The following is a 25,363-nucleotide window of genomic DNA, read 5'->3' as shown; positions in this document are numbered from 1 at the left end:
GCGACGCGCTCCAGTTTTTCTTCCGTCTTTTTTATAATTCGTCGCTCGCTCGGCCTCGACGCACTTTTCCATAATCGCCCCGCGCGAGCGAACGAGGTACAACGAGCGCGACTGCGTTATATAGCCCCTCGCGCGCACGCGGCAGCGGAGCAGATCATCGATTTTTAATACCGTATTATATTATGCTATACTCGCGCGGCATAAAACCCTAAACGATCGCGCGAGAGCGAGAAAAAAAAGCCGAGGAAGAATCTCCGCGTTCTCTTCTCTTTTAATGCGCGTCTCACGCCGCGCGATTCATCCATAATATATAATAAGCTCCGCACGCGCGCCACACATAGATAAGAGAGCTATTATATGGAGCTGCTCGCGCTGAGGTCGCATCGCGATGCTGATGCTGCTGCTGCTGCTAGGCGCTTGCAGCAGTGCCGCTGCTTGCCGCTCCACACCGAGCAACGAACTCGTAAATACCGGAAGATAGAGGAGCAAATAGAGAATCTATATGATTTTACGCGCGCAAGCTTAATATATGTAGAGCAAAGTCGTATAATAAATCAAATCGGCGCGAAGACGAGAGAAAGAGAGAGAGAGAAATCCGTCACGCGCCCGCCTGCGTTTATCGCCTTCCAGAGATTTGTTAACTATTATAAAACGTCTCTCTCTCTCTCTCTCTTACTCGTCTTCAAGTAATTTATTTTATATATAAAAGACGCGAAACTTTAACTAGATGCCAGCAGAAACGCTCGCAGTACGTGACGGATTTGTAGTGCTTCGAGCAAGATTGGCCTCGGAAAATTTAAGTCTATAATAATTATAATAATAATAATAATAATGGCCAAGCCCGCTGCCGCTGCTCCTGCTGCCGTCACGGATCAGGGACGGAGCGACAATAATTGCTGCGTTGAGAAGAAGACGTTCTGGTCGCAGCATTTAGCCAGCGTAACGCGTGAGAATTATTACATTGCATATTTCGAGAAATTGAATCTTTTTGATTTAAATCCTTTCTACCATTTCGCAAGTGAGTCTCATAATGTTCCTCGTCGGTCTCGCCAACGGATGGTCTTCGCCCTACTTGGCCAAGCTGTCGCTGCAGGAGAGCACCGACGGCATAGCGAAGCTCACCAGCGAGCAGCTCACGTGGCTCGCATCCCTCATGAACATCGCACGCATATTCGGCGCCTGTGCCGGTGCCGTAGCTCAAGGTATAATACATTAGTTTACAAAAAAATATTATTACTATTATTATTATTATTATTATTATTATTATTATTTATTACTCATTAACTCTTTTTATTATTATTACGCCACACTCTGCGCAGACACCGTGGGACGCAAGATGTCGCTGTGCTTCGCCGGTCTGCCGATGCTCGGCGGCTGGCTCTGCGTCGCCACGGCCTCGAGGGTGGAGTGGCTGTACGCCGCGCGGGCCTGCTGCGGTTTCGCCATGGGCATGATCTGGACGACGCTGTCGCTCTACCTGGCGGAGATCGCCGATCCCGAGATACGCGGCTCATTGGCTAGCATCACGCATTATTTATTTATTATTATTACTAAAACCAATTCTATCCTCGCTTGCCTCGCGAAGATTATTATATTAATTTCTCCGTGTATCGCTGGTCGAAGACGATGTGTCGATAGATCGTGCAACCTGTGAAATCGGAAAATCACGCGACTCGAAAATATACGATGTTTGATGTGCGATTTGCTTGCGCGAAGCTTTTCACTGCCACGCGCACGAGCGATCTTATCTCGAAACACCCGATCTTCGACCTTCGATTATCTCTCGCGTGTTTTACGCTCGAACGAATTTTCATATGTACAATACGAACTGCGATAGAAGAGACACGCGCGCACGCACACACCCCCAATGGTCCAACGATAGCTCTCGTATCTCTAACAGCCCCTGTGTACCCCCCTCTCCAACAATGAACAGGTACTGTGGAACATATCTGCACAGTCGATCGGTTTGTTCCTCGGAAATCTGATGGGACCTTATATTTCCATGAAGATCTTCGGCTACGTGGCGATCAGCTTCAATCTGCTGTTTCTGCTGCTGTTCCCGCTGGTGCCGGACTCGCCCTATCGCTACATCACGATCGGCAGGCTGGACAAGGCCGAGGCCTCGCTGGCCTGGCTGAGGCGCCGGGCCGACGTCAAGGCCGAGCTGCAGCAGCTCCAGGACTACGTGGAGAGCTCGAGGGTCTCGTTGCTCGAGAGGATGCGCGAGTTCAAGGATCCCAGTGAGTTGGCGCGTGCCTCAAGATCCGCGCGCTTTAATCGAGCCCTGAATTTCCTATCTCTCGCTTTGTTCGCAGTTTACATGAAGAGCTTCCTGATGATGTTCATGATCAACATATTCAGCTACTTCGGCGCGTACAACGTCACCAACAACTACATGGAGATCATCATCACGTCGAGCCGAGTGAGCATCGAAGCCAGCACCATCGTCACCAGCATCCAGGGCTGCTCCATCGTCTCGGGTCTGCTGGCCACGTTTCGGGTCGATCGCTACGGCCGTCGCTTCCTGCTGATCGCCTCGAGCCTCGGCATGGCCCTGTCCCTCACCAGCCTCGGCGTGCACTTTCTCCTGCTGCGTCGCTTCGACTTCGACCCGGCTTGGCTCACGTGGCTGCCCTGCCTCTGCCTGCTCTGCTACAGCATGTCCTACACGGCGGGCTGCGGCTGCATACCCAGCGCCCTGGTGGGCGAGCTGTTCTCGCCGCGCTTGAAGACCCTGGCCAGCCTCGTGTTCAGCGCCACCTCGGCCGTCTTCTCGTCGCTCTCGACCATGACGTTTCTGCCGTTCCTCGAGCTCGTCGGGCCCGCGGCTCTCTTCTGGTTCTACTCGGCCGGCATTTACGCGTCCATCGTGTATTACTACTACTACGTGCCCGAGACAATGGGAAAGAGTCTGCAGGACATACAGAAGGAGCCGGACAAATAATGGACAACGAGTGCGGTTCGCTCGCGGATCCATGGCTATCTCTGCCGTCGTAATCATGTACAATTAACCAATGTGATATTAGTTAAGCTTTAAGCCATGAATGTAATGATATTTTACCCGTAATAAAGTATTAATTGATTCGGCGATTCGTTTATTTACAAGTAACGATCTCACCGCTGACGCGTGGATTAAAAAATCAAGCTTTTCCGAAGTAGAAACGAAATTAATTAATCAGTGATTGATAAAAAAATTATTCGTAATCTTTTGATACTTTCCGGATCCAACTGTACTCAATTGAATCGCCAATTTTACGACGATCAACGATTTATCGATCGATCGCAAGAACTGATTGCTATATTAAGTACACGATTAAAAACGCTTATGTAAACTCCATATTGATAAACATTTACTCTCTTACATTTTTGCACCGAAGAAGTTTTCTAAAAAGCTAGATGTATTATTTTGTAGAAAACAACAAAAATTTGATCAAGCACTTGCCAATGTTAATCTGTTTATATGCTCAGTAATAAAAACGACTTTTCACTGCTCATTACTTTTATTGTGTGACTTATGACATTATTGATGTGCCATAAAAAGTTTTAAAAATAAGTGCGTTTAAAAATTCGTAGAATAATTGTAATAACATGATCTTTTGAACTAGAATGATAACAAGATGTAAATTACAAGATACAACACTAAGTATTAGTAAAAAGTTAGAATATAAAACATAAAATTGTTAGATAGTGCATAGTTTGAATAGATCTATATAGAGGATACTATTATAAACGAGATGAATATCCTTTGAAAGTATCGTCACGAACAACAATGTGAATTTTGAATTCACATCATTATTAATTACGCTTTAGCATAGCATATTGTGTGCAATTCCTAATACTTAATATAATACCAACTATTTTATCACACATTTTCAGTCGAGCACCGCAAATATACCACGTAAATTGAATTCAATTTTATAAAAATAAAATAGTAAATAATATAACGATCGTAAATTACTTCAATTGTAACATCTGCAATGATTTATCCAAGATTAACTTTGACTTTATGATAAGCATTGCACAGGAATCCTCTGAGGTTCCAGATATTTTTAAAGCTTTCTGGTTGAGTATTATATTGGGAGTCAACTGCTTTAACCCATATCTCGACCGATTTGTTCATTTTATCAACAGGAAGATTAAGACTCCAAAGGGTCCATGCATAATGTCTACCCTCTTTTGCATCAGGATCTTGAGCAACTAACTCAGCAATGTGCCAAGTCTCACCTTGATCAGCTGTGACATCAACTCGAATAATTTTCTTACCACCACCAGACCAAGCGTAACCTTGGAATGAAAAAGTTTGGGATAAATATGATGCAATTAAAAAGAGCTACTTTAACCTACCTTTCACAGGTATAGTTCCATCTTTGGCAACAGTAATTTTTTCATCCTTTTGAGGGCAACAAATAGCTGAAGTAACAGGCATTTCTTGAATGGCTGGTGCAGTTTTGAAATCGACATTATCCCAATTGATACTCGGCGAGAAACCTTTGTAATCGTTTTGTTGGAATTGCGAAGGACTTTCGTTTTTCGACAATATAATGCGATTAACCCACTTGACATTGCGAGCTCCCACAACACCAGGTACAATAACGCGCAGAGGATATCCATGATCCAATGGTATGTCTTCACCATTCATTTCATAAGCAAGTAATACGTCCGCACGGGGGTCTAAAGCTTTACTGATTGGAATGCTGGCACCATATGGTACCCCAGAAGGATCAATGTCCATACCTTCAAACTGAATATGGTTGTAATCTTCTTCTTTTACACCTATTTGTTTTAATCAAATGTTAAATTAAAAATATTTTACTAAAATTTCTCAAGGTAACATTAAAATTACCGAGATCCCGTAAAACATCGCTCAATTTAGCACCAGTCCAGCTAGCATTCCCAATAGCTCCAACATTCCAGCTCAAACCTTTCAATGGTTTTTCTGCTCCCATTTCAGATCGTCTGTTTCCTCCACACATAATAGCGCTTGTAATTGTATGTTGTGGATATTTCTTGATGTCTTCAATATTAAAAGTTTTCATAGTTTTTTCTTCAGCTGCCAACTCGAGTTCATAGTTTTCTTCATCTATGTAAGGTACTGGAAGATGATTTCTCACATAAAACACTTCTTTAGGTGTTATAAAGTTTTTTACAAGCATGGGTGGAGGTGGTTCAGCACAAAATGGTTTTTTCCCATTTATATGTAACATCTTAAATAAATGTTAAAAAATGTTTTACAATTAATAGCTAAATAAATAGTAATATTTTTCTAGTTATTTACTTGATTTCGAACAGGCTCCAAGGCATAAGGATCATAAATATCCTCATCTTTGTGCTTGTAAACATCCTCACTTCGTAGATTGCCAATTCTCATGGATTCTAGTAAGACTAAAATCTCATCCGTTTGGTGATTAGCGAAAATCATCCAGAATGGATCGATAGAGCCACCAGCAGCCATCATGATTTTGCTCTGGCCACCAGGATGTTTTCTAACAAAATCGGTGATATTGTAAACACCTTCTTTGTAAGAAACCCAAATCCCATTTATCAAATTATCATGTTCACTCACTTGCTGCATTGTATACGTTGGCAGTTCAGCTCTTCTCGCACCAGCTTCTCGTCCATTGCTAAGAAAAATTAAAAAAGTTTTGTTTTTATTTGTAATCACATTGCAGAAATGAATAAAATATTTACTTACTGAGAGTTTTGTATCTTGAATGCATGCACATTAATAAAGCTGCTGATGTTATTTTTAATATCATCTTTGTATAAATAGTATGTTATGCCTCCAGCAAGAGACAATAACACAGTTGTGACTTTTCCATACCTCCTTTTTTCAGACTGGTCATTGTGCTGATTAAACGATGATCTGCATCTTGACAATCCAATTGAAGTGGTTTCTAAACCTGTGGCTTGTAATTGGCTCAATAGACCTTTAAAAGAAGTCCTTGAAACTCGCTGCATAATATCTTGATTATGTAGGTAAAAACAAAAACAAAACTGAAACTTTAATAAATTTTTCCCTCAAACCCAATGAATATTTTAGAAACTTCAGTAAGTTTGATTTTTATTCTTCATCATCTGTATCGTTTTTCTTTATGCAATGGCCAGGGTGCGAGTTTCGCTGTTACCAGCCGACTGAGCGATGCCACAACACGAAACTGCATCAAAATAGAAAGATATAAATAAACTAGTTATTTATTTCATAAATAGCGAGAAGGAATGAGATAACAGATATCACTCGATGAAAATATTACCTTTTTTTTTCAATATTGTTTGCGATTACGAACGCTCCGACTTCGTTGTTTACTACTTGGCTTAGACTACTGGCTACCACTTATTTGCGCATCAGATTCCGCAATTTTATGACCGAACAGTATTGATATATAGATATAGTGACACTTGAGCCCATGTTGATGTTTTGCAGTTCGCTCGGATGAGTCGCGACACCTGCCGCCGCGCTCAGGACCTATACAGAGGAAAAATGCGAACTCCGAAATCATGTGATTTTCGAATTCGCGAAAAATAACTCGTCAAGTTCAGAGAGTATCGTGACTTGTTTATGTTTTAGTACGGTGCGCCGACGTCTGCTCTGCATCGCGCGACTGGCGTGCGAAGGCATGATACAAGTCTCGTCACTCGTCAGTCGGTCTCTTTTGGATAAGTTTTCTAAAATCCGCGTGGTTAGTATTGACATTTTTATTATCGTTTAATGTTTTTGTTGCAAGTGAATCTATTTATCACGGATATAAAAAATGATTGAAAATGAATGATTTGGTGTTTTTTATCTTATTCAAGTTGACAATGAATTTCTATACCGCTTGAAAGCCTCGCAGAATCTTTATAACCTCTTTCTAGTTACCGGAAAAATATGTTCATTAATACTAATCATTGATATTCTGTTATCCAATTTTGAATTTTATGTCTTGTCGATTATTGATAATGTTTAATTTTCACTCTATTCAGTTACCTAACCCTCTCCTTCACCTATGTTCACAGAGTAACACATGTATTAATGATTTTCATTATTTTAGCAAAATGCAGATCTTTGTCAAAACTTTAACTGGCAAGACCATTACTTTGGAAGTTGAAGCTTCTGATACTATTGAAAATGTCAAAGCTAAAATCCAAGACAAAGAGGGAATTCCTCCAGATCAGCAGAGGTTGATCTTCGCTGGTAAACAATTGGAAGATGGTCGCACTCTTCAAGATTATAATATACAAAAAGGTAAATATAGATTCTCTGGAATTTATAGCTTTGAAATATTTTACAAAATAAACATGAATTTTATTTTTTGCAGAATCTACCCTTCATCTAGTCCTCCGTCTGAGAGGAGGTGTTATCGAACCAACTCTTAGATTGTTAGCTCAAAAATACAACTGTGAGAAAATGATTTGCAGAAAGTGTTATGCAAGACTTCACCCTCGTGCAACTAATTGTCGTAAAAAGAAATGTGGACACACATCTAACTTGCGCCCAAAGAAGAAGTTGAAGTAGATGATGATACATATACTCATTTATTTAATCTATGTTAAGAACATTAAACGATTAAAATAAAATGCTTACTTTTCTTTATTAAGGAAAAAAAGTTGGTTTTATTCATTTTATATAATCAATTATTTTACAGATAATACATTTTTAAGATAATTGAACGAGTAAATAGTTTGAAAGTCATGCCTCATAGTTTCTTCTGATTTTCTGTAAAATAGTGTTTGTTTCTCACTGACTTACTCATTTATAGAAGTACTTTTGAGAAGTAAAAACCAAAACTCATTAAAAAATAATATTAACTATTACCTCCAGTTAAGATAAAAATTACTAAATTTGTCAATTAAAAATATGTCATTTCGCTGTCAGTATATGTATTTAGTGCTCTTCAGCTTATACCTATTTGAATTAAATACCAGCTCATTTAATTATTTTTCATAAAAAAATTTAGCCAAAACGGGGCTTAAATATATTACTTTTAAATGATGGATATTTTTTATACTTAAAATTTACAAGTGGAAATTGACTTGTATCATCTGAATCTACTTTTTCTTGTGCTCGAACAATGAAAAAAATAATGCATAAAATTATCGATAAAACGATTAGAATTACCGATTTGTCACATAGAATTCTTTCACAAAATTTATCCTGATTGCTATCATTGAAAGCTTCAAATTTTTCGTCAATTGCCTGAAAAATGTATAGTTTTAAATGAATCGATCAAAAAATTCGAAATAATATCAAATTCACTTTCGGTTTTTTTACCTCTTTCAACATCCTGTCAGATTCATCGTCATATCCAAGTTTTTTTTCTTTCTCAAAGTATTGAATTGCTTGATTATAGCAAACGTCATGTGCTAATTGAAATCTCTCATTTTTTAAGTAAGGCAAATTTGGGCCGCAAAAGGTATTCATCGATGCTTCGTACATATCCACAGCGTTTAGCATTGCAGGTAAATTGTATTTTATCTGAAGCAAATAAAATCATATTCTAATTGGGCTTTTTCAAAAATAAAGTATGTTATGGTTGATAAGGGTAAACTCACGGCGAGAATATTTCGAATTTTCAAAAGATCCAAATTTCGATAAAAGTGGATCCCATTTTTGAAATGTTCAAGTAACGAAGAAGCTGTGACAATGCTCGGACCAATCTTATTGATGTCAAGATTTTCTGGTGCTAGCAGCTTCGGCACCAAATTTTTGATCACTTGTTTACAATCGTTTCTTATTTCCGATAAAAGACCATTAAGTTTGATATTCTGAGCGATTTGATATCCACTATGCGGCATAAGAAAGCAAGAATATTCAGAAAAATAAGAATCTAGTTTTTCTTTTAAACAGATCAGCTCTTGATCTTGAATGTTTGAATATCCAAATGTATGCAGCAAATAATCACGACCTCCCTCGGCCCCATACTTGTACTCGTGAGGGTAAGGCCAGTCGCGTACGAGAAATTTCAATCTGTTAAAATAAAATAATACTTTTACATACGTGCAGAATATACAACAAAAACGGAAATATTTGAGATATGTATTACAAACCTTTGGCCAAATGTATCTCTGAATTGGTTTTCTGCAAGCTCTACATATTCCATAATAAAATGCAGTTGCTGCAAATTTTTTTTTCTGATACATTCAGGCAAAAAGAAGAGCTGCATAGACGACAATTTTGTGGTCAATGCAAATACGGAGGCACTTTGATGATCCGTAATCGAATGGCAACCGAAAAATCCCTGCGAATTCATCAATACGATGGCGATTTTTTCACCATTGGGCAATTCGGTTTTGAATACTTCAGACCAAATTTGTATGCCAATCTTCTTGTCATTGTTTTGCCAGGATACGCCTTCGAGTGGTTGCATCTCATCACCCATCCACTCTTCTGACCCATTTTTCAGTTTGTACTGTAAAATTTTGACGTATATTTTTCAAGCGATTATATTCAGTTTTTGAGAGGTTTAAAATTATTAATTAGGATTATAAACTGAAATAAATTGATCTATCGTAATCTATAATTTGAGAACTCAATATGTGACATGAAGTAAGATAAGCCATGCAAACGATTTTTTTCCGTTTTGCACAGCCGATTTTATTTTCAATTTTCAGTTTTCAGATGACATGAAATGAAATTTTTCTCAATTTTCTTTCGGTGTGCACTTACTTGACAATTCACGTAACGCAGAAAAAAATTAAGCAACAGATCTTTGGACCTGTCAAAGGGCCCTGCCATCGACACGATGATTAAGCGGCGATCCTTCAGGTCATCTTGATTTAGTAATCGAGTAAGCGATGCTTCGTCAAACACAAAAGAATGATCGGGTGAAGTTTTTACTATTTCGATCGGATGGCCCATCGTTGAAATGTATTATTAAAATAAAATGAATTTTTTTTAATAATAATTCCGCATATCGATTCACAAACGCAATTTGTTGACTACTACGATTGTTTTTCACCGGAGTACAAAGTATGGTAAAAAAATACGGTAAGATCTATTTCTTACGCAAAATTAGATTCTAAACTGTAGCTTAATATTTCTCACAACACTGCACTGAAGAATGGATTTTCTTCAGCTAATTTAATTTCACTTCTTAAAATTGTTTCTAAATTCCACTGATCAAAAGTCTTGACTCCTGCAGCGTGAGTACAAAGTAATAGTGAGTAAAGCTCTTACAGTAGTCTCATTTGGGTTGGATTTTTCTGTGTGATTCCCCTGTCTGACAATCAGTGAGTAAGGAGAGAAGTTCAAAATCATCTACCTCAGCACATAAGATAATTGATGATTACAGTAGTTTCATATTTCACACCATTGAAATGCATTTAAAGACTTCACAAAAGATAGATGTTCCTAAATGTCTGATTCGCATTTTTCCGAGATGTAAAATACTAAATTAATAAATGGCATTACGTAGCTCAACATTTATTCGATTGCTTTAAAAAAAAAAATGTGTTGGCACCGTTTAATTATTTACTCAGTTGATCATTAATCAAGATTTTGTTAAAAACTATGCAAATTTCCATTCCAAATCAAAACAATTTTTTTGTAAAGCATGTCATCACGCATTGTAAAAAAATAAATTCATTATGAAGAAAAAATTACTTTGTATCTTTTTTACGTATGTACATCATGCAAAGTACAAAGTAAGTGTTTAATAAAAAAATTTATGAAACTTAATATTGTAACTTTTATGACATCTTAAATAAGATGAATATCCTAGTTACTTACAGACATTACCCCCGAAGTTGAAAAATTTTCTCAAAATAACTTCTGGTAGCTAACAACGGTAATTCTTTAAATGGATTTATGCATGCAAGCGAAAAAGCTAGACTATTTTACCAAAAAGTCCAGTTCTTGTTCAAGCTTACAATTAAAAATCGTACGACTAAACATATTGATAAATTTTTTCTTAAAATTTAATATTTGTAAAAGGGAGAAAAATGTTATTTTAGACATGAATTGATTGTTCGGTTTTCCCCGAAATACGTACATATATTAGTCCGGGCCCTGAGGGGTTTCCGTGTCCATTTGCGATCCAAACGAAGGAACAATGGTTGCCAAAGTATGTGCTTTGGCTTGCGAAATCCGAATATGAAACTTGTTTTTACAAGAACATGTTTAAAAAAAAATTATTAACAGTTTTAGTTATAATTCTTTTGCTCAATTCATTTGTCTCTAGTCTTATTCCGAGCAATGAACAGATTGCGCATATTTTCACGTTCTTAAATTTTCAAAGAATTAGGTTAATAAAAGACTCCAATGAAATAAGAACAAATTGGACATGAAGACAAAACATCGTTATGATATTCTACGTCTGAAATACGACACGCCCGCCGACGCGAGATGTAGCCTTATTTTTTTCTCGCTCACTCGCTAACAATAAATAACAAATCAACAATAATTAACAATGATTAATTAACAATAAAATGAAATTTCCGCATGCACTTGGTAATGACGCCAAGGTGAGTCAACTAAAACCTACTATTTCCTATGTCAGTTAGTATTAATCCTCCACATAATTTTATAAAATAAATAGCAGTAAAATAATGATTTCCGTCTAAATGAAATTCAGTATGAAATGGCAAATATTTTACATGAGTTTGTTTCTCAAGAAAAATCCAATCTAATATTTTGAAATCAGTTAATAGGATTACCATGTACGTGAATACTATCGAAAACTATTTTTGCGATAATGATATGCATGAGAAAGTGGCGTATCCGTTTTAGACTCTATTTCATAACGAATATAATGAACCAATTGTCATTCTCCAAATCGATTCGTATGCATAGTGCATGTACCGTTCTTTTACATATGATTCTATTATCGGGCAGTGCTCATATTAACCCATTAACGCGCAAAAGTGCAATTTTGTGCATGAATTTTCCGTTGTAAAAAAATTATAGATAAAGTTAAAATATTTTCTTGAAAATCCATACCCAGGGGTTTTAGGTATGCTCTTTCAGTATCCGGTGTTATTTTTGCGATAAATAAATATTATCATCGTTTATTTTGCCATTAAAAACAAAAAACGTGATTTTTTGACTCAAAATTTGACTCGAAATGGTTTGGTTACATTTCCTGAAATTTCTTACACATATGAATAGCACTGTCAATAATATGTGGTTAAAATTTCAAGACCCTTTATCGATAGTCATTTTTTTGAGGGAACTACCTTAAGTCGTTATGCCTTTCCACCACAGAATTATAAAATATATTGAAATATCTAAATAATCGTCAAAGATGTACTTTTAATTATTTGATACAGTGTGACCCGGGATATATAGATTTTTGAAGTGTTATTTACAACAGCTATAAAGATAATTCATTAAAATATTAAAATCTCTAAAAAATAGTCAAAGTTACATTTGTTAATATTATCTGCCCATTAATCATGAAACAACTCATAGTCAATAGCAACACTCTGCTTATGCTGCACTCAGATTTTCAGTGCGAAATATCACTTTGCGTGCCCAGACCTTATTGGATTACATGTAAACAAAATCAATCGAACTTGTAGGACAGAGGCTTTAATGACTTTTTATAATATCCAATAAGGTCCGTATAATGTCCAATATAACAATTCTATTTTCTTCTGTATTTAATTTAAAAATGGGCAAATGCAACGATTTCTCATGCGTATACAAAAAAAATATCGCAAAATGGCACACGAGTTACGAATCGATAAAGAGCTCTAAATTTTCTGAAAATTGAATATTCTGAGTGTGAACTATTGTAGTACGGCGCAAGACCTTTCCGAATCACCGGACAGAAATTGGTTAAAATTTTTTTTCGCCAAGATCTCGTGGCTGACATGAAAACGAAATTTGAAACATATTTGAAACATAACCTCTATACGGCACTTCACTCAATTATCGATTTAAAAGAGGAATTTTTCGGGAAATCGGAAATTCTGATAGTGAACTATTGGAGTAGAGCTGCATACCTTTCTAAATCTTGCGTCAGAATTTCGATTGGTTAAGTATTCCCCGAGATCTCGTGGCTGACTCATGTTTGACAAAAATCGGAAAAGAACGTGTTTTCACGCTAAAAAAAATTTGGATGGCTCTATCTTTTTATCCAATCAACCAAATCATCTGAAAATTTGCATGAGTTCATTATTTTCAATTCCCTATCGAATGATACCTTTTTGGTAGCACTTCGAATACCAGAAGTACCCTAACTAGAACTACCTTTTTTTATTTCTCTCGTACAGACGTATAAAATAGGTGCGCCGCACCTAGCCGACATTTCTTAGCTAATAAGCCAATGGAATAAATTTATTTTAATAATTATATTTTTTTATAAACATAATTTTATGAAAATTATTGCATAAAAATTTTATTTTGAAAAATGTTTTTTTCCATGAAAATTTTTTAAAAAAAAATTTTTTTTGTACAATTTCTTCGCGAAAATTTTTTTTTTAATAATTTTTTTTAAAAAAATTTTTTAATAATTATTTTTTTTATACTTTGCCGGCTAGGTGCTACCGCACCTCTTGACTACAGCAATACATTACATTATAATTATTCATACTTACAATTCAACTTGACAATCTTACATTATAATACAATAATCAAGACACTCGCACTCGTCTTGAACTTAATATAAAAATTTTAATGCACATTGAAAAATGAATTATATTAGTTTTTATTGTTGAAAATGGTTTTTCTTTTACATTTAAAACAATTTTTTATTTTAATATTTTTGGAGAGTGTGAGGAAGTCAGACTGAAATTTTTTTCCTTTTGATATGAAAACCTTTTTAGAGGAGATGTGTCTATGAGTTAATGAAAATTTAATGCATGTGATTAATGTAATTGATGTTTGCAAATATTTAATTATGAGCATGAATTAATTTAAAAATGACACTCCAAAATTTGAATGCGTAATTTAAAGAATTCAGCTATACTTCAAAATTTATAAAATGTACTGAAAGTTTTCGTTTCATTATGTTGTAAGTTTCGCATCGATTTTGATTGAGACCCCCGGGCAAGTAGAGACATAAGCAAGGTTTTTTCATACTAATAATAACTTTACATGATCAAACGAAATTATCATTTCACTTTTCGTGATATGTACTGAAATAGTAGTTCCCATAAATGATCCCAAAAATTTGAAAATAAAAAATTTCAAATTTGCCTATAAATAATTGTCAGAATATTTTTGATTTCATTTCAAACATAGCTCATTAAGGTGATGCCGAAGCTCCGATTTTGACCGACCGAGCATTAACAGTGTAAATTTAAATAACTTTTTTACTAGATCAATTTTCGAAAAACGGCTCTGTGGAGTCCTCCGTATTGTCGCTATGAACAACTTCACCAAATTTCAGCCAATTTCATCGGTTAATTTTTCCGGAAAACAGGATCGAAATTTTCTGACTACTGTTTGCAGGATAAAAAATTCGCTCATATTTCGTTGAAATAACCTTTTTTCGGTATGTTATATAAATCGTTGGATTAAAATTAAAATATCTGTTATCAAATTCAAATGAGAGGAAAAAAGAGTTTTCGCGAGTAGCGAAAAACGCCAGTGCGCTGTATATAAGGAGGATCAAGTGGATAAGGATAGTGTACGCAGCAACTCTCTCTGCCATGCTTGCCAGAGCGAGCGCGAGCGCGCTCCTCGATCTCTGCATAAATAGTATAACAAACTAAAATTGCCATTTTCATAAAATTAATTGATAATTTTGATTTTATGAAATAAATTTGATAATTTTGATTTTTTTGTAATCGTTGCCTTAGGCTTGATTTATCATACACTGCTTCATTGATACTGCCATTGAACCAACTTACTTATAATCTGTAATCTTACAGATTATGAAATTTTACACACGCTGTTTCTCTCGATATGCAGCGTATAATGATCGGAAAGCTGCGATAAATGATACCGATCGCTTCATGACCTATAAAAATATTATTATTATTATATATCATTACGATTAGTAAATCGATCAACTTTTTACATTAGAATTGATCTACTTACTTCGCTGAACGATTCAAAATTCATATCGATCATTGGTCCAGCTCGAGCTTCAAAAGTTTTAATTGCCCTTGTCATTATGAACATTAAGTTGATTCTCATGCTTGGTCGGTAATTATACCAATTGGTGCAATAACTGTACGTTGCATATTAAAAAATGATATACAATTTGATAATTCAGTAATAATTATTATATCTCATTTTACCCTTGAGTAAAGAAATCGTTGCTGGCATTACTCATTAGTTGACTTGGAACACAAATGCACATGAAAGCTATCATCGCACAAGTATATGCGACCAACATTCTCGCGGCTCCATATATATTCGAATCGAATAAAATTACCATCTGCATATAAATTTAAAATACATCAAATGAAACTGTTCAATACCCTGCATGAATTTTAAAACTATTTGTTACTAAAAAAAACGTAGCACGAAGTTCATATTCATCATCATCACATATACTGATGTATGTGTAAGTTAAGGCGCCGGTACGCGTCGACGATAGATCAATTTGTAAACAAGCGCGTACGAAAATAAGAGAAAGGGATGTAACGGTTGTAGTTTGTAAGAACAATTAAAATAAATTTATACGAGAGCTTTTCGAGACTTCGACTCGAGAGCAGAGGAATTTAACCGTCTCTCTATACTATTTCCGAGACCTGTCCTTCCTTCTCCGGGCAACATCATCGCCGAAGACCGAACTGACTCTCAAGCTAGTTCTCATCAATACGAATGAAACATAATGAGTGTCATTTTTTATTGATCGTGATTTGGCAATTAATTTATTCTGACTGTAGGTGTTAATTATTTCAATATTTACCGCTGTCCCATCTAAAATGAAGTTGAACACAATTAACGTGAGTGTGGAAAAAAATATAAAACTCCCTGTAGAACACAGATGCTCATACAGTCTGGAACCCAAATAAACAAAAAGCACTGTGTGACAAGCAATTTTATGTCAGTGAATAAAAACTTTACTTCAAGATTTTTTAAATAAATATTTACATACTCAATACAAATTTGATGCTGATGAACTATCTCTTTCAGTTTTATGTAAATTAAATTGTTAGGTGGTTTTTCGACCCTGGCAATATTCGAATCATCTTGAACGTCTAATTCTTGTAAGCGACATCTAAAATAAAGATAAAACTAAAATATTTCAAGTATAATTATAAAATATAAGTTTAATATCCACGTGGAAGTCTGAAAAATACATCGATAACAAGCTCAAAAAACGGAATATTACGCCGTATTAGCTTGGCGATTTTTTTTTTATTTGTATAACAAATTTTTAACAAATTTTGGCCTTGTGTACTGATTTTTTAACTTATGCCATTATGAAAAGATGATAGTTTGGCACTTGTTTTGGAGCTTGTTATCGATGTATCTTTCAGACTTTTCAAGGGCATAAGTGGATAAATCAGGACGTATTATCGTTCACTGTCTGACGGTCTAATAGTGAAATTCCACAAAGAAAGAGATGAATTCTACGCGATTATTTGAAAGACGGTAACAAAACGTGAAATTTTCCCAATTATGTTTTTCAGCTGTTTCAAGTTGTCAGTCAATTATCTCTTCTCTCGCTCCTTAATTGTCAAGAAATAGTTGATTGCAAGAGTGGATTTTGATAAAAAAAACGTTTGGAAAGAATTCGTCGAAAAATATAGCTTTTAGAATTATGAAAAATATTTTAAAAAGAAAGAAAATCGAATCAATAGAATTAAAATAATATAATGTCATTCTAATAATCAAAGTATACTTAATGAAGGTAACATAAATTAGTGCGGAATGAGAAAAAGTTCGTCAGTAAAAAAATGATAAATAATTTTAAACGTACTGCAAACAACGGAGTTGACCATAGATAATTCCAATAGCCACACATTGGAAGTAGTGAAATAATAATGGAAACAAACAAACGAAATATGTGATTACAAACTGAAATGCAAAAATAAAATAGAAGTATTCATTTTCATCGATGAAAACTTCTAATTTGAGAGGTAATGATTTTTGATAAGTTTGATTTTGAGGCGAAATCCAAGTTAGAAATGTTGGTATAACTACTGGAGAGGCAGCATAGCTACCAACTAATGGAAACCACAGTACTGTAAACGTATCAAAATTATTCGTGAACCATGTTTGTGAAAAATAAAGTTTTTACCTAATAGATATTTTGTTAATGTAAAAGCTGTTCCAATTGTTTCAGTAAGTATTTGTTGTTGTGATGCACCATTGGTTTCGTATGTTCGTATAATTGTTGAGATAATGGCGATGAACTAAAAAATACATACACTTTTGTCACGGTGAAATTAAACTAATATTTAGTTTTAAAAAATATATTAATAATTTTCATTTCCAATAAAAAGAAAATAACCTTATCAGGATTTGTTATAAGATGAATATAAACTATCTTATAACATAACAGCAACGAAATTTGAATCAAACACTCTGCTAAACTGCTGATGTCGATGTTGACTTCTTTAGCTTCTTCGATTGCCTTAAGGGCCTGACGATCTTGAATTAAGGTAATTGTTCACGATATAATATGAAAATATAGTAATCTTACCGTACTAAGTGTGAGGACACACAAAAGAAAGATGATTAAAACTTTTCCGATCCTATGGATAAATTTATCTTGATTCGGGAATATGAAAAAAATCCGAAAAATTATATCAACTTGTGAGAATTGATTCAATTTTAATTTGTCTTTGAATTTTGAAGACAGTTCATCCTTATCCACGAATTTTTCATGATCCATCATTTTTTTTCAAAAAGCTTTCAAACGAAAGCTCGTTGGTACCGTGATCGTTGGCTCGTTGGTACTGGTGATACTTCAATCGTCTCATATTAGTCCAAATTGAAACAGACTGCATTAATGAAAAGTTGAAGTGATGTAAATTGAAGTTTAATGTTTCACATAAAGAATTCATCACTTCTGAATAAGTGCTTTTATGTATTAATTAATGCTTCTTTGATGCAAGTACATTCATAAATATTAATACTGATGAAGAAAAATGTAAAAAATTGATTCATAGAGTCGTAGATTTCTTATTACTTGCAGTCTTCATTATAATAGGGTATTTGTGCTACTTTACAAGCACTTCCTACTTCAAGACAATGCATAGTTACTGAAATAAACAATTGGAAACTACTAAAAAATTTTATAAATTTAATAATTAAAATATTACGTATATCATATAAAAATAAATTCGTGATATTGAATACACGAATATTTACTCGAAAACTAGACGTTCAATTTTTTAATCTAATAATTAATTCAAAGGGTTTAATTTTTTGGAAGTAAGTGCATCAACTCATCAGAAAGATTATCTCTTTTAATTCATTAAATATATCTTTTCTGATTTATAGGAGAATGCAATATTGGAACTTTACTGATTCGATTGGAAAATAACACCTTCAACTCATACAATTTTTATTCGAACTCATTTGAGGAACACAATCAAAATTTATTTTTGAAGTGGAAACGATGATTTTCAAGTTTGTAAAATATATTCTGCTAATCGTACTGAATATCTGTTTATTCAAAAGTTTAGATCAATTGCTTTCGATAAACACTCCAGTTTTTTGGAATGATAATTATGAATATAGGACCCTGAAAAATCGCTAATACGACATTTTGAAATGAAGAAAAATACGTGTATTGGACGTGACCAACTTTGATTCAAATATTGCTAACGCGTTATTCAAATTGAAACGTTATCAAGTTTGGGAATTTTGTTTTGTGAATTAGAATACACAAAAAGTTATATGGAACAATCATATATTTTATGTTCTTTGTTTTTACATAAAAAATGCCATTAGTATTATGTACAAATGATATAGCTAGTTCATTTGATTTCATTTTATATATTTTTGTAAGACGATTTTCATTGAGTGAAAAACTGTTTTAAATTTTACGTAAAAAGCGTATCAAATCTGTAGTTGGTTGCTGCATTGCAATCAATTAATATAAAATCATGCTTTCTATCAAAAAATTTGTGCTTTAAATTATTTGTCAAACATTATCATTTTGTGGTATTGCAAACAAGCCATACTCGTGGAAAAGTCTCACCATCGAACGCAAGTCAAAAATTGCATTACCGCTCAAAGGAAGCGATAATTCCTTTAAAATGTATGAAAATGAATCACATTAGATGAGTTATATATTTTACAAATATTACTTCGTTATAGTTAAAACATAGTCGATCTTTTGGCTTTCTTAGAAAGAACTCCATTAGTAACCTCATTAATATCCTGTTCTGGATTCATTTATTTAACAAAATCACCGAATTCTTTTATTTACAGAATGAACAAAGACTCCAATAACAATTGCACAAACTATCATCAAAGACGAATCAAAATGATCAAGTAATTGTAACGCTATTTTACCGAAAACTTGTCGTCACCTATCTTTCTTCATTTTATAAATATATGGCTAAAGTTATCACAAATTCTTAATTGCGCAAACCAAGTTTTCTGAAGTGTTGAAAAAATTTCAGTTTCACAGTGAGCATAGCGGCTTGAAAGTTTTTGCATTGTTCCACAACAACGCATTTAATCAAACTACCCATACTCTTGGCTCAACTTTCGTGTATAACATTGCATTACAATTTCTCTGCAACTTGACAATTGTATACAAAACAAAATTGTAATATTCGTGAAGTTTCAATGTGTAATTACGATTCTCTGCTGCCACCGCAGCACGAGCTTCGCGGTCGTGGCTGGTCACTTTCCATCGATTCGTCTTCGATGACAACGACATTGCGTCTTTGGCTATTGTTGCGTGTCAAGCTCGAGCGCATTTCAGCTTCTTGGGCTTGCTCCATCATGCGCTGCGTTAGGTCAAGGAACATTTCTTCAACATTGTGATTGAATTTGGCGGAAGTGTTATAATGCACCGCGCCGACTTGTCGCGCGTACCTGAAAAAAATAATTACACATCGTTGAAAGATTTAGCACTTGCCTTATGCGAAGAATAAAAAATTGACTTACTCTTCTGCCTCTTCGACCGAAACGTTTCTTTCTTTTTCTAAATCTATTTTATTGCCTGCTATCACCAGGCAAATTTCATTTCCTAGCATTTTCTTCAATTCTTTCACCCAACTTTTTACCTGAAAATTTTCAAATATAATTTTTTTGCGTGAAAAGCTTCAAAATGAGCTGAATTTTAATTCTCAGATACTATTACTTACTTTTTGAAATGTTTCTTCATCAGTTATATCATAAACTAATACGGCTCCATTAGACATTCTATAATAAATAGGCCCCAATGCATGGAATTTTTCTTGTCCTGCTGTGTCCCAAATTGCCAAGTTAACTCTTTTACTGTTAACATTTAATTTTTTTTTGAAAAATGAGGCCTGAAAACAAATTATTTAACATTAGAAACATCTAAGGATAATTTGTACATTAATTATGATTCACTCTACAGCAATAAAATGCTACAAAGATAAAACAGGTTCCTAAAAAACAGGATGAAACCAATAGCTACCTTATAAGTGCTCTTATATAAGTATACAGTTGTATAGTTCAAAGAAATAATTCATTGACAAATGAGTAGTAAAATAAAATTATTCATGTTTCAAACAAATGTTTATTATGCTGACTTTATTTTAAAAAAATCAATGAAAATAATAGTGAGCTCTGCTAAAAATTCTGAATTTATGTTTAAATTAATTGTATATAATATGATTGAAACCTAAATTTATCAAGTAATTTTTTTTTATATATACCAGTTATTATTTTTTCTTTAACACAATCATGCTTGTTACACTTGAATTTTGGCAAAATTAGTACCCAAGATAAAATAGAAATTAAAAATTTGTTAAATTAAATGATATCTATCTTTAAGTCTTCTGCAAGTAAATTCTTTCAAATTTTCTTTGAATCTTTTAAAGTCCCAATGAGTAACAATTAGATTGATTATTTTACGACAAACGGAGAAAAAAAATTATAATCAGATAAGACACCTCAATAATTGAGCTCACCTGTAACGTTGATATGTGTTTATCATTGAATTTATCTTCTACATATCTGAGCACGACCGAAGTCTTTCCAACGCAGCCTTCGCCCAGCAGAACGACCTTGAAATTGTAATTTCCCGTCGGATTCGATTCAGCCATCGTTACGATCTTCAATGAGAGAAGTATGGCTCGGCTTTTCAATCGAGTACCGTCGTCTTTGTTGTTGTTGTATAGCTGCTGCTTCTGCCACTGCGGTGCTAATGATCCATGCACTCGAAAGTAAAGTCAGCTGTTCAGCATCGTCCTCGACGGACGAACGTGTAAATATCTCAGCGGCAGTCGTTTATGTGTCTAAAGGATTAAAAACCAATACACTTAGCGAAAATCAGCGGTATCGAGTTTTTTTTGTGCGAATTACAGGTGTACGAGTTGTCACTTTGTTAGGTGCCGAGAGGCTGAGGCTGTTACTACTGCTGCTGCTGCTGCTGCTGCTATTGTCGGTGTTGCGTGCAAGCGCTGCAAAGACGACGACAATGACTATAAAAGCAGAGTCGGGAAAACACATGATTTGCGCCCATATCAATGAGTCAACGGTATACGTGACGGTTTCGCAGACGGTCCGACATATAATCTGCAAAAGCTGTGCTGGCTGCTGCTGTTGCTGTCTTCTGCTGGCCGCTGTAAACAAAGAAATTGACAGATTTCACACCGAGCAGACGATTCCAAAAGAAAACCCCATGACTTTTATCGTACGTCAACATCTCTTACTCGATGATCATCGCGATGTATCTTCGACTGAAAATCAGTCGAAATACGTCAGTTTCAAAATGAGTTTCTTGCTGCTACGCGGCGTATCCGCATTCCAACGTCAGATGGCGAGACAGGCCGAGATTCGCGTGCAAACATTTTTTCCTCGGACACATCGCAAATTCCGGAGCAAATGCCGTATATCGTGCAATGGCATCGCACTATGTCAATTAGTTGGATTTTGTCGAACTCGATCCTCCGCAACAATGAACTGCGGCAACGAACGAATTTCGTCTGTTATGCTGCGGCGGCAGTCAGCGATCGCCGCGTCAAATGTCCGCCGCGCAGGCAGGCAGGCCGACAGCGAAGCATGGGACAGAAGAAACATAATAATGTAAACATCGGGCCCGAGCTTAGAGCGGCTGACGTCCAGATGTCGCTGTCCGCGCGTAAACACACCGCCGTCGACCGCCGCAACAACGAGCGACGCGAGAGCCCGCGAGGAGGTCTCTGATTTGCCAAAATGTGTATACAATGTACAATACATACGTGTGGTGGTGCGTTGCGCGAGAGTCGAAGGCAGCCAAGCCTATACGAGGCTTCGTCGATTTTGACAATCCGTCCCGAGGCATTCAATAGTTGATATTGTGTCGTATCGCCGAAAAGTTTCAATATGCGTCCTCGCGCTCTGTAATAAAGTTCGACTTTACATTATTTAATAAACGTTCAAGTTCAATGTCTGTGCAGTGTGTGACTTTGAATTGTCATCGGGACGAATAATCCGTTGCCGAATTCGGCTCGTGCATACACATTACACAGTGAAATCGAAATTCGGCAAGAGGTCGACGACGAATCGCACGCGGTGTACCTGCTGGATAGGGACAAAAGCGAATCAGACGCGACACAGTCATTCGCGCTGAAAATAAGCAAACGAGCTCTCATCCTGGGAGTCAAGGAAAATTGTTTGATTGGTCGTCATCTGGAACGAATTGTGCGTGATACAGTTTGTCGATTTCATTGCAAAATACTGCACAGCAGCAGCAGCATCTCCGTCGCCAAATTTGTCAAGGTGAGTCAATTCGTTGATCGTAAATTTTCTTACACCCGCGTATTAGTTGAGACAAATCCGCGCGTACACCTATACATGACACATCGAAGTCGTGGTCAAATTCAAAATGTCACGTACCTGCAGGAACGCTGGTAGACGCTCGCGGGTACCATGCGGATAGGTCGTTAACTGTCGTGGCACAGTTGTATATAAGCAATCGGGAAAACTGCTTAAACGCCGTAGGTGGATCGAGAAAAAGGGTTGAGATTTTCCTGCCTATTGCTGCCGCTGAAACAGCTGTGCATAACGTTCGCTGCGAGTGACAGCCAGTTACGACCGTTCGTTCATTAACGTACGCATGATTTAGCACGCAACTCGTATGGCCTATAATGCGCGTGTGTGTGTGTGTGTGTGTGTGTGTGTGTGTGTGTGTGTGTACACTTGTATGATATTTCAAATTCAAATGTCTATTAGGCATACACACGCGAACACGGCAGAGCAGCATGAGTCGAGAGAGCGCGATTTACATTAGTGTAGCGGAGAAGTTGATTTTATCGCATCGCGCACGTAGTGAGGTAACAATAATGCTCGTTAACGGCGGCGCAGTGTCATTAACGGACGCTATTGTACCTGATTAATCGTCATTTTTATCGTTCCCAATACATAATCGTACGCTAAAAACTCATTAAGCCAAAAAAGTTAAAGAGGAGAAGGAAGGAGAGACGCGTAATCAAATTGAAACTTTCCCCTTCGGATTTTTACGTATTTATTTTACACTCGGTTACAAGGAGGGACACTGTCAAGTTCCCATAATATAACATATCGACGATCCGTCTGCTCCGTTTACTCTTTTTCTCCTGCGAGGGCATTATGTATACATAATCTGCCGCGTCCGATCTCTGCCTTCCATTGGTGCGAATCAAATAAAACAAGAGCGAGAGAGAGAGAGAGAGAGAGAACGATAAGGTTTATTTCGAGCAAAACTCCATCCTGTCGTGCCGTAATAATAACAATCGAAAACTATTTAGCCTACATGTGTCGTTTCCGATATAACATAAGTCAAGCACTGGAACGCTCGCCGCGTTCTATTTGCGTGCCAAAAAAAAAAAAATAAAATACACGCGCGCACTTTCACGCTACACGCGAAAATCTCTTTCCGCGCATGCAACCACTACAACCTGCTGCTGTTGAACATGGCCCTGATTTCAGCTGCAAATAAACTTTTTACGCGCTCGTTGCTTCTTATTCTATACGAGAAATCAGAAGCGTGTAATAAAAAATTCGAAGCGCCGAAGTCGCACCCGTACCGTGACGGTCAACAACAGCTGTCTTCTCTCGACGAACGTATATATATGGGTCATTCTCCTACTTTTTTAAAAAAGTGTGCGCGGCGGTATTTCAAAAAAATCTGAAAAAAAGATATGTTATTAAACAACATAAAAAAAGACTTTTCCTAAAGTTTCAGCCCGGAAAAAAATTTTTGGAGGTGCCAAGCGACAAATGAGTGTCGAAAAACGTGGTTTTTTTCGCTGTTTTTTGTCGATTTTCGAAAAATTCTACAAAGCGGAGTTTTGACTTTTCAGAGACGTAGTTGGGCTCATTTTTTTCGTCTGAAAAAGTACTTTTTGAAAAAAAATTGACCCCGAGGTTTTCGACGATAGCCACATCTCGAGCTTAATTCAAGTAAATAGCTAATTTTGTGGATTTCCAACAATATTCAAACGGCTCTACAGCAGTCAATTTTGAAGCAATTTAACTTTTGAAACCGGCAAATTAAAGGTCTTTTCAAGACCTTTAATTTGCTTTTTTCAGAATTTTGATTGCTTCAAAATTGACTGATATAGAGCCGTTTGAATATTGCTAAAAACCGCAAAAATCGCCATTTTTCGAGTTTTGTAATAGCTGAGGTTCGCTTGGAGAAACACCGATCGTTTCTAAACTTCGGGGTGTTTTTTGGTGTGCCAAAAGCTAAAAAATGGCGTAGGTTACGACCGGAATATTGCACCCTAGCTCCGTATAGCGGCATTTGAAATATTCAATTTTTTCCGATTTTCTATACTTTTATCCACCTAATACTCCCACGCTTTTTATTGTGTGGACATTAACAAAATACTGAAACATTTCCCCAATACTACTGCTTATTAAAAGCATCTCAAGACCTATCTTTTAAGACCCCTAGCGCCCTTATAGGTGCCTCAGAGCCAAATCTACAGCCAAATTAAGAATATAATCATTGACGAAGTTTAAAAATTGAATCGCGATTTCGAACTTAACTATACTAAATTATCCCTTAATTTCTACCAATTCTCAAAAAAAATTGAAAACATCATGTTCAACGTATTTTTCGACGAGGAATCCAATGGTGACCTTGGATTTGACCTTGAACAAAACCTCTGAGCTACAGCGAACCAAAATTGATTTTCCGTACCGTGACCCCCATTTTTTATTGCAGATTTGAAAAGAGCGGAAAATTTCACATTCGAATACACCTTTAGTTGTTTTTAAAATTATTGCTACAAGAAGATATTAATGGGAAACCTCGGATTACAAAAAATAAAGCAATAATTAATGTTATTTTAAGCTTATTTTCCACTGATAAATAGCATAAGGTAACATTTTGTCATTTTATATTGTTTACAATTTTTT

At 35.9% G+C, this 25,363-nt stretch overlaps 7 protein-coding genes across 9 annotated transcripts in view; 3 read left to right on the top strand and 4 right to left on the bottom strand.

Moving 5' to 3' along the window:
- The first annotated feature begins 681 nt into the window (after positions 1 to 681).
- LOC106649482 (facilitated trehalose transporter Tret1-like) lies at positions 682 to 3,394 on the top strand. Its single transcript, XM_014366918.2, has 6 exons — positions 682 to 946; positions 1,020 to 1,202; positions 1,320 to 1,650; positions 1,717 to 1,732; positions 1,901 to 2,240; positions 2,316 to 3,394. Exons 1-6 carry the CDS (start codon positions 832 to 834, stop codon positions 2,942 to 2,944), a joined length of 1,614 nt encoding a protein of 537 aa, XP_014222404.1. The 5' UTR covers positions 682 to 831; the 3' UTR covers positions 2,945 to 3,394.
- An 87-nt stretch (positions 3,395 to 3,481) lies between these two features.
- On the bottom strand, positions 3,482 to 6,356 carry LOC106649673 (probable sulfite oxidase, mitochondrial). Of its 2 annotated transcripts, none has more exons than XM_014367215.2 (6): positions 6,252 to 6,356; positions 5,693 to 6,155; positions 5,276 to 5,621; positions 4,844 to 5,204; positions 4,345 to 4,773; positions 3,482 to 4,284 (listed from the first exon to the last, which is right to left on the bottom strand). In XM_014367215.2, the coding sequence occupies exons 2-6, from the start codon at positions 5,956 to 5,958 to the stop codon at positions 3,983 to 3,985; spliced, it is 1,704 nt and encodes a 567-aa protein (XP_014222701.1). In that variant the 5' UTR covers positions 5,959 to 6,155; positions 6,252 to 6,356; the 3' UTR covers positions 3,482 to 3,982. The 2 variants fall into 2 exon arrangements, with proteins under 2 accessions (XP_014222701.1, XP_014222702.1); XM_014367216.1 differs by lacking the exon at positions 6,252 to 6,356 and having other exon boundaries at positions 5,276 to 5,483; positions 5,564 to 5,621; positions 5,693 to 5,849.
- Positions 6,357 to 6,570: 214 nt separating this feature from the next.
- On the top strand, positions 6,571 to 7,583 carry LOC106649674 (ubiquitin-60S ribosomal protein L40). Its single transcript, XM_014367218.2, has 3 exons — positions 6,571 to 6,677; positions 7,029 to 7,222; positions 7,296 to 7,583. The coding sequence occupies exons 2-3, from the start codon at positions 7,033 to 7,035 to the stop codon at positions 7,490 to 7,492; spliced, it is 387 nt and encodes a 128-aa protein (XP_014222704.1). The 5' UTR covers positions 6,571 to 6,677; positions 7,029 to 7,032; the 3' UTR covers positions 7,493 to 7,583.
- On the bottom strand, positions 7,578 to 10,104 carry LOC106649481 (atlastin-like). Of its 2 annotated transcripts, XM_014366917.2 has the most exons (6): positions 9,644 to 10,104; positions 9,025 to 9,386; positions 8,530 to 8,944; positions 8,249 to 8,452; positions 7,960 to 8,173; positions 7,852 to 7,882 (listed from the first exon to the last, which is right to left on the bottom strand). In XM_014366917.2, the coding sequence occupies exons 1-6, from the start codon at positions 9,833 to 9,835 to the stop codon at positions 7,872 to 7,874; spliced, it is 1,398 nt and encodes a 465-aa protein (XP_014222403.1). In that variant the 5' UTR covers positions 9,836 to 10,104; the 3' UTR covers positions 7,852 to 7,871. The 2 variants fall into 2 exon arrangements, with proteins under 2 accessions (XP_023314688.1, XP_014222403.1); XM_023458920.1 differs by having other exon boundaries at positions 7,578 to 8,173.
- Positions 10,105 to 14,761: 4,657 nt separating this feature from the next.
- Positions 14,762 to 15,403, bottom strand: LOC111693655. The gene is made up of 4 exons (XM_023458979.1): positions 15,378 to 15,403; positions 15,166 to 15,305; positions 14,963 to 15,095; positions 14,762 to 14,882 (listed from the first exon to the last, which is right to left on the bottom strand). The coding sequence occupies exons 2-4, from the start codon at positions 15,303 to 15,305 to the stop codon at positions 14,805 to 14,807; spliced, it is 351 nt and encodes a 116-aa protein (XP_023314747.1). The 5' UTR covers positions 15,378 to 15,403; the 3' UTR covers positions 14,762 to 14,804.
- A 3,596-nt stretch (positions 15,404 to 18,999) lies between these two features.
- Positions 19,000 to 21,780, bottom strand: LOC106649686 (ras-related protein Rab-21). The gene is made up of 6 exons (XM_014367243.2): positions 21,676 to 21,780; positions 21,341 to 21,600; positions 20,947 to 21,273; positions 20,152 to 20,319; positions 19,952 to 20,070; positions 19,000 to 19,879 (listed from the first exon to the last, which is right to left on the bottom strand). The coding sequence occupies exons 3-6, from the start codon at positions 21,079 to 21,081 to the stop codon at positions 19,636 to 19,638; spliced, it is 666 nt and encodes a 221-aa protein (XP_014222729.1). The 5' UTR covers positions 21,082 to 21,273; positions 21,341 to 21,600; positions 21,676 to 21,780; the 3' UTR covers positions 19,000 to 19,635.
- A 444-nt stretch (positions 21,781 to 22,224) lies between these two features.
- LOC106649685 (SIN3-HDAC complex-associated factor) overlaps positions 22,225 to 25,363 on the top strand; it is a 34,034-nt gene continuing 30,895 nt past the window's right edge. The window contains exon 1 of the mRNA XM_014367238.2: positions 22,225 to 22,738. The gene's annotated coding sequence lies outside the window, so the exon portion shown is untranslated. The remainder of the gene's footprint in view (positions 22,739 to 25,363) is intronic.

Source organism: Trichogramma pretiosum, unplaced genomic scaffold (genome assembly GCF_000599845.2).
Source record: "Trichogramma pretiosum strain Unisexual culture from Peru unplaced genomic scaffold, Tpre_2.0 scaffold37, whole genome shotgun sequence".
In the NCBI taxonomy this organism is placed as follows: domain Eukaryota; kingdom Metazoa; phylum Arthropoda; class Insecta; order Hymenoptera; family Trichogrammatidae; genus Trichogramma; species Trichogramma pretiosum.
The sequence above is the reverse complement of the archived record's forward strand: the minus strand, read 5'-3'. Positions and strand labels throughout refer to the sequence as shown.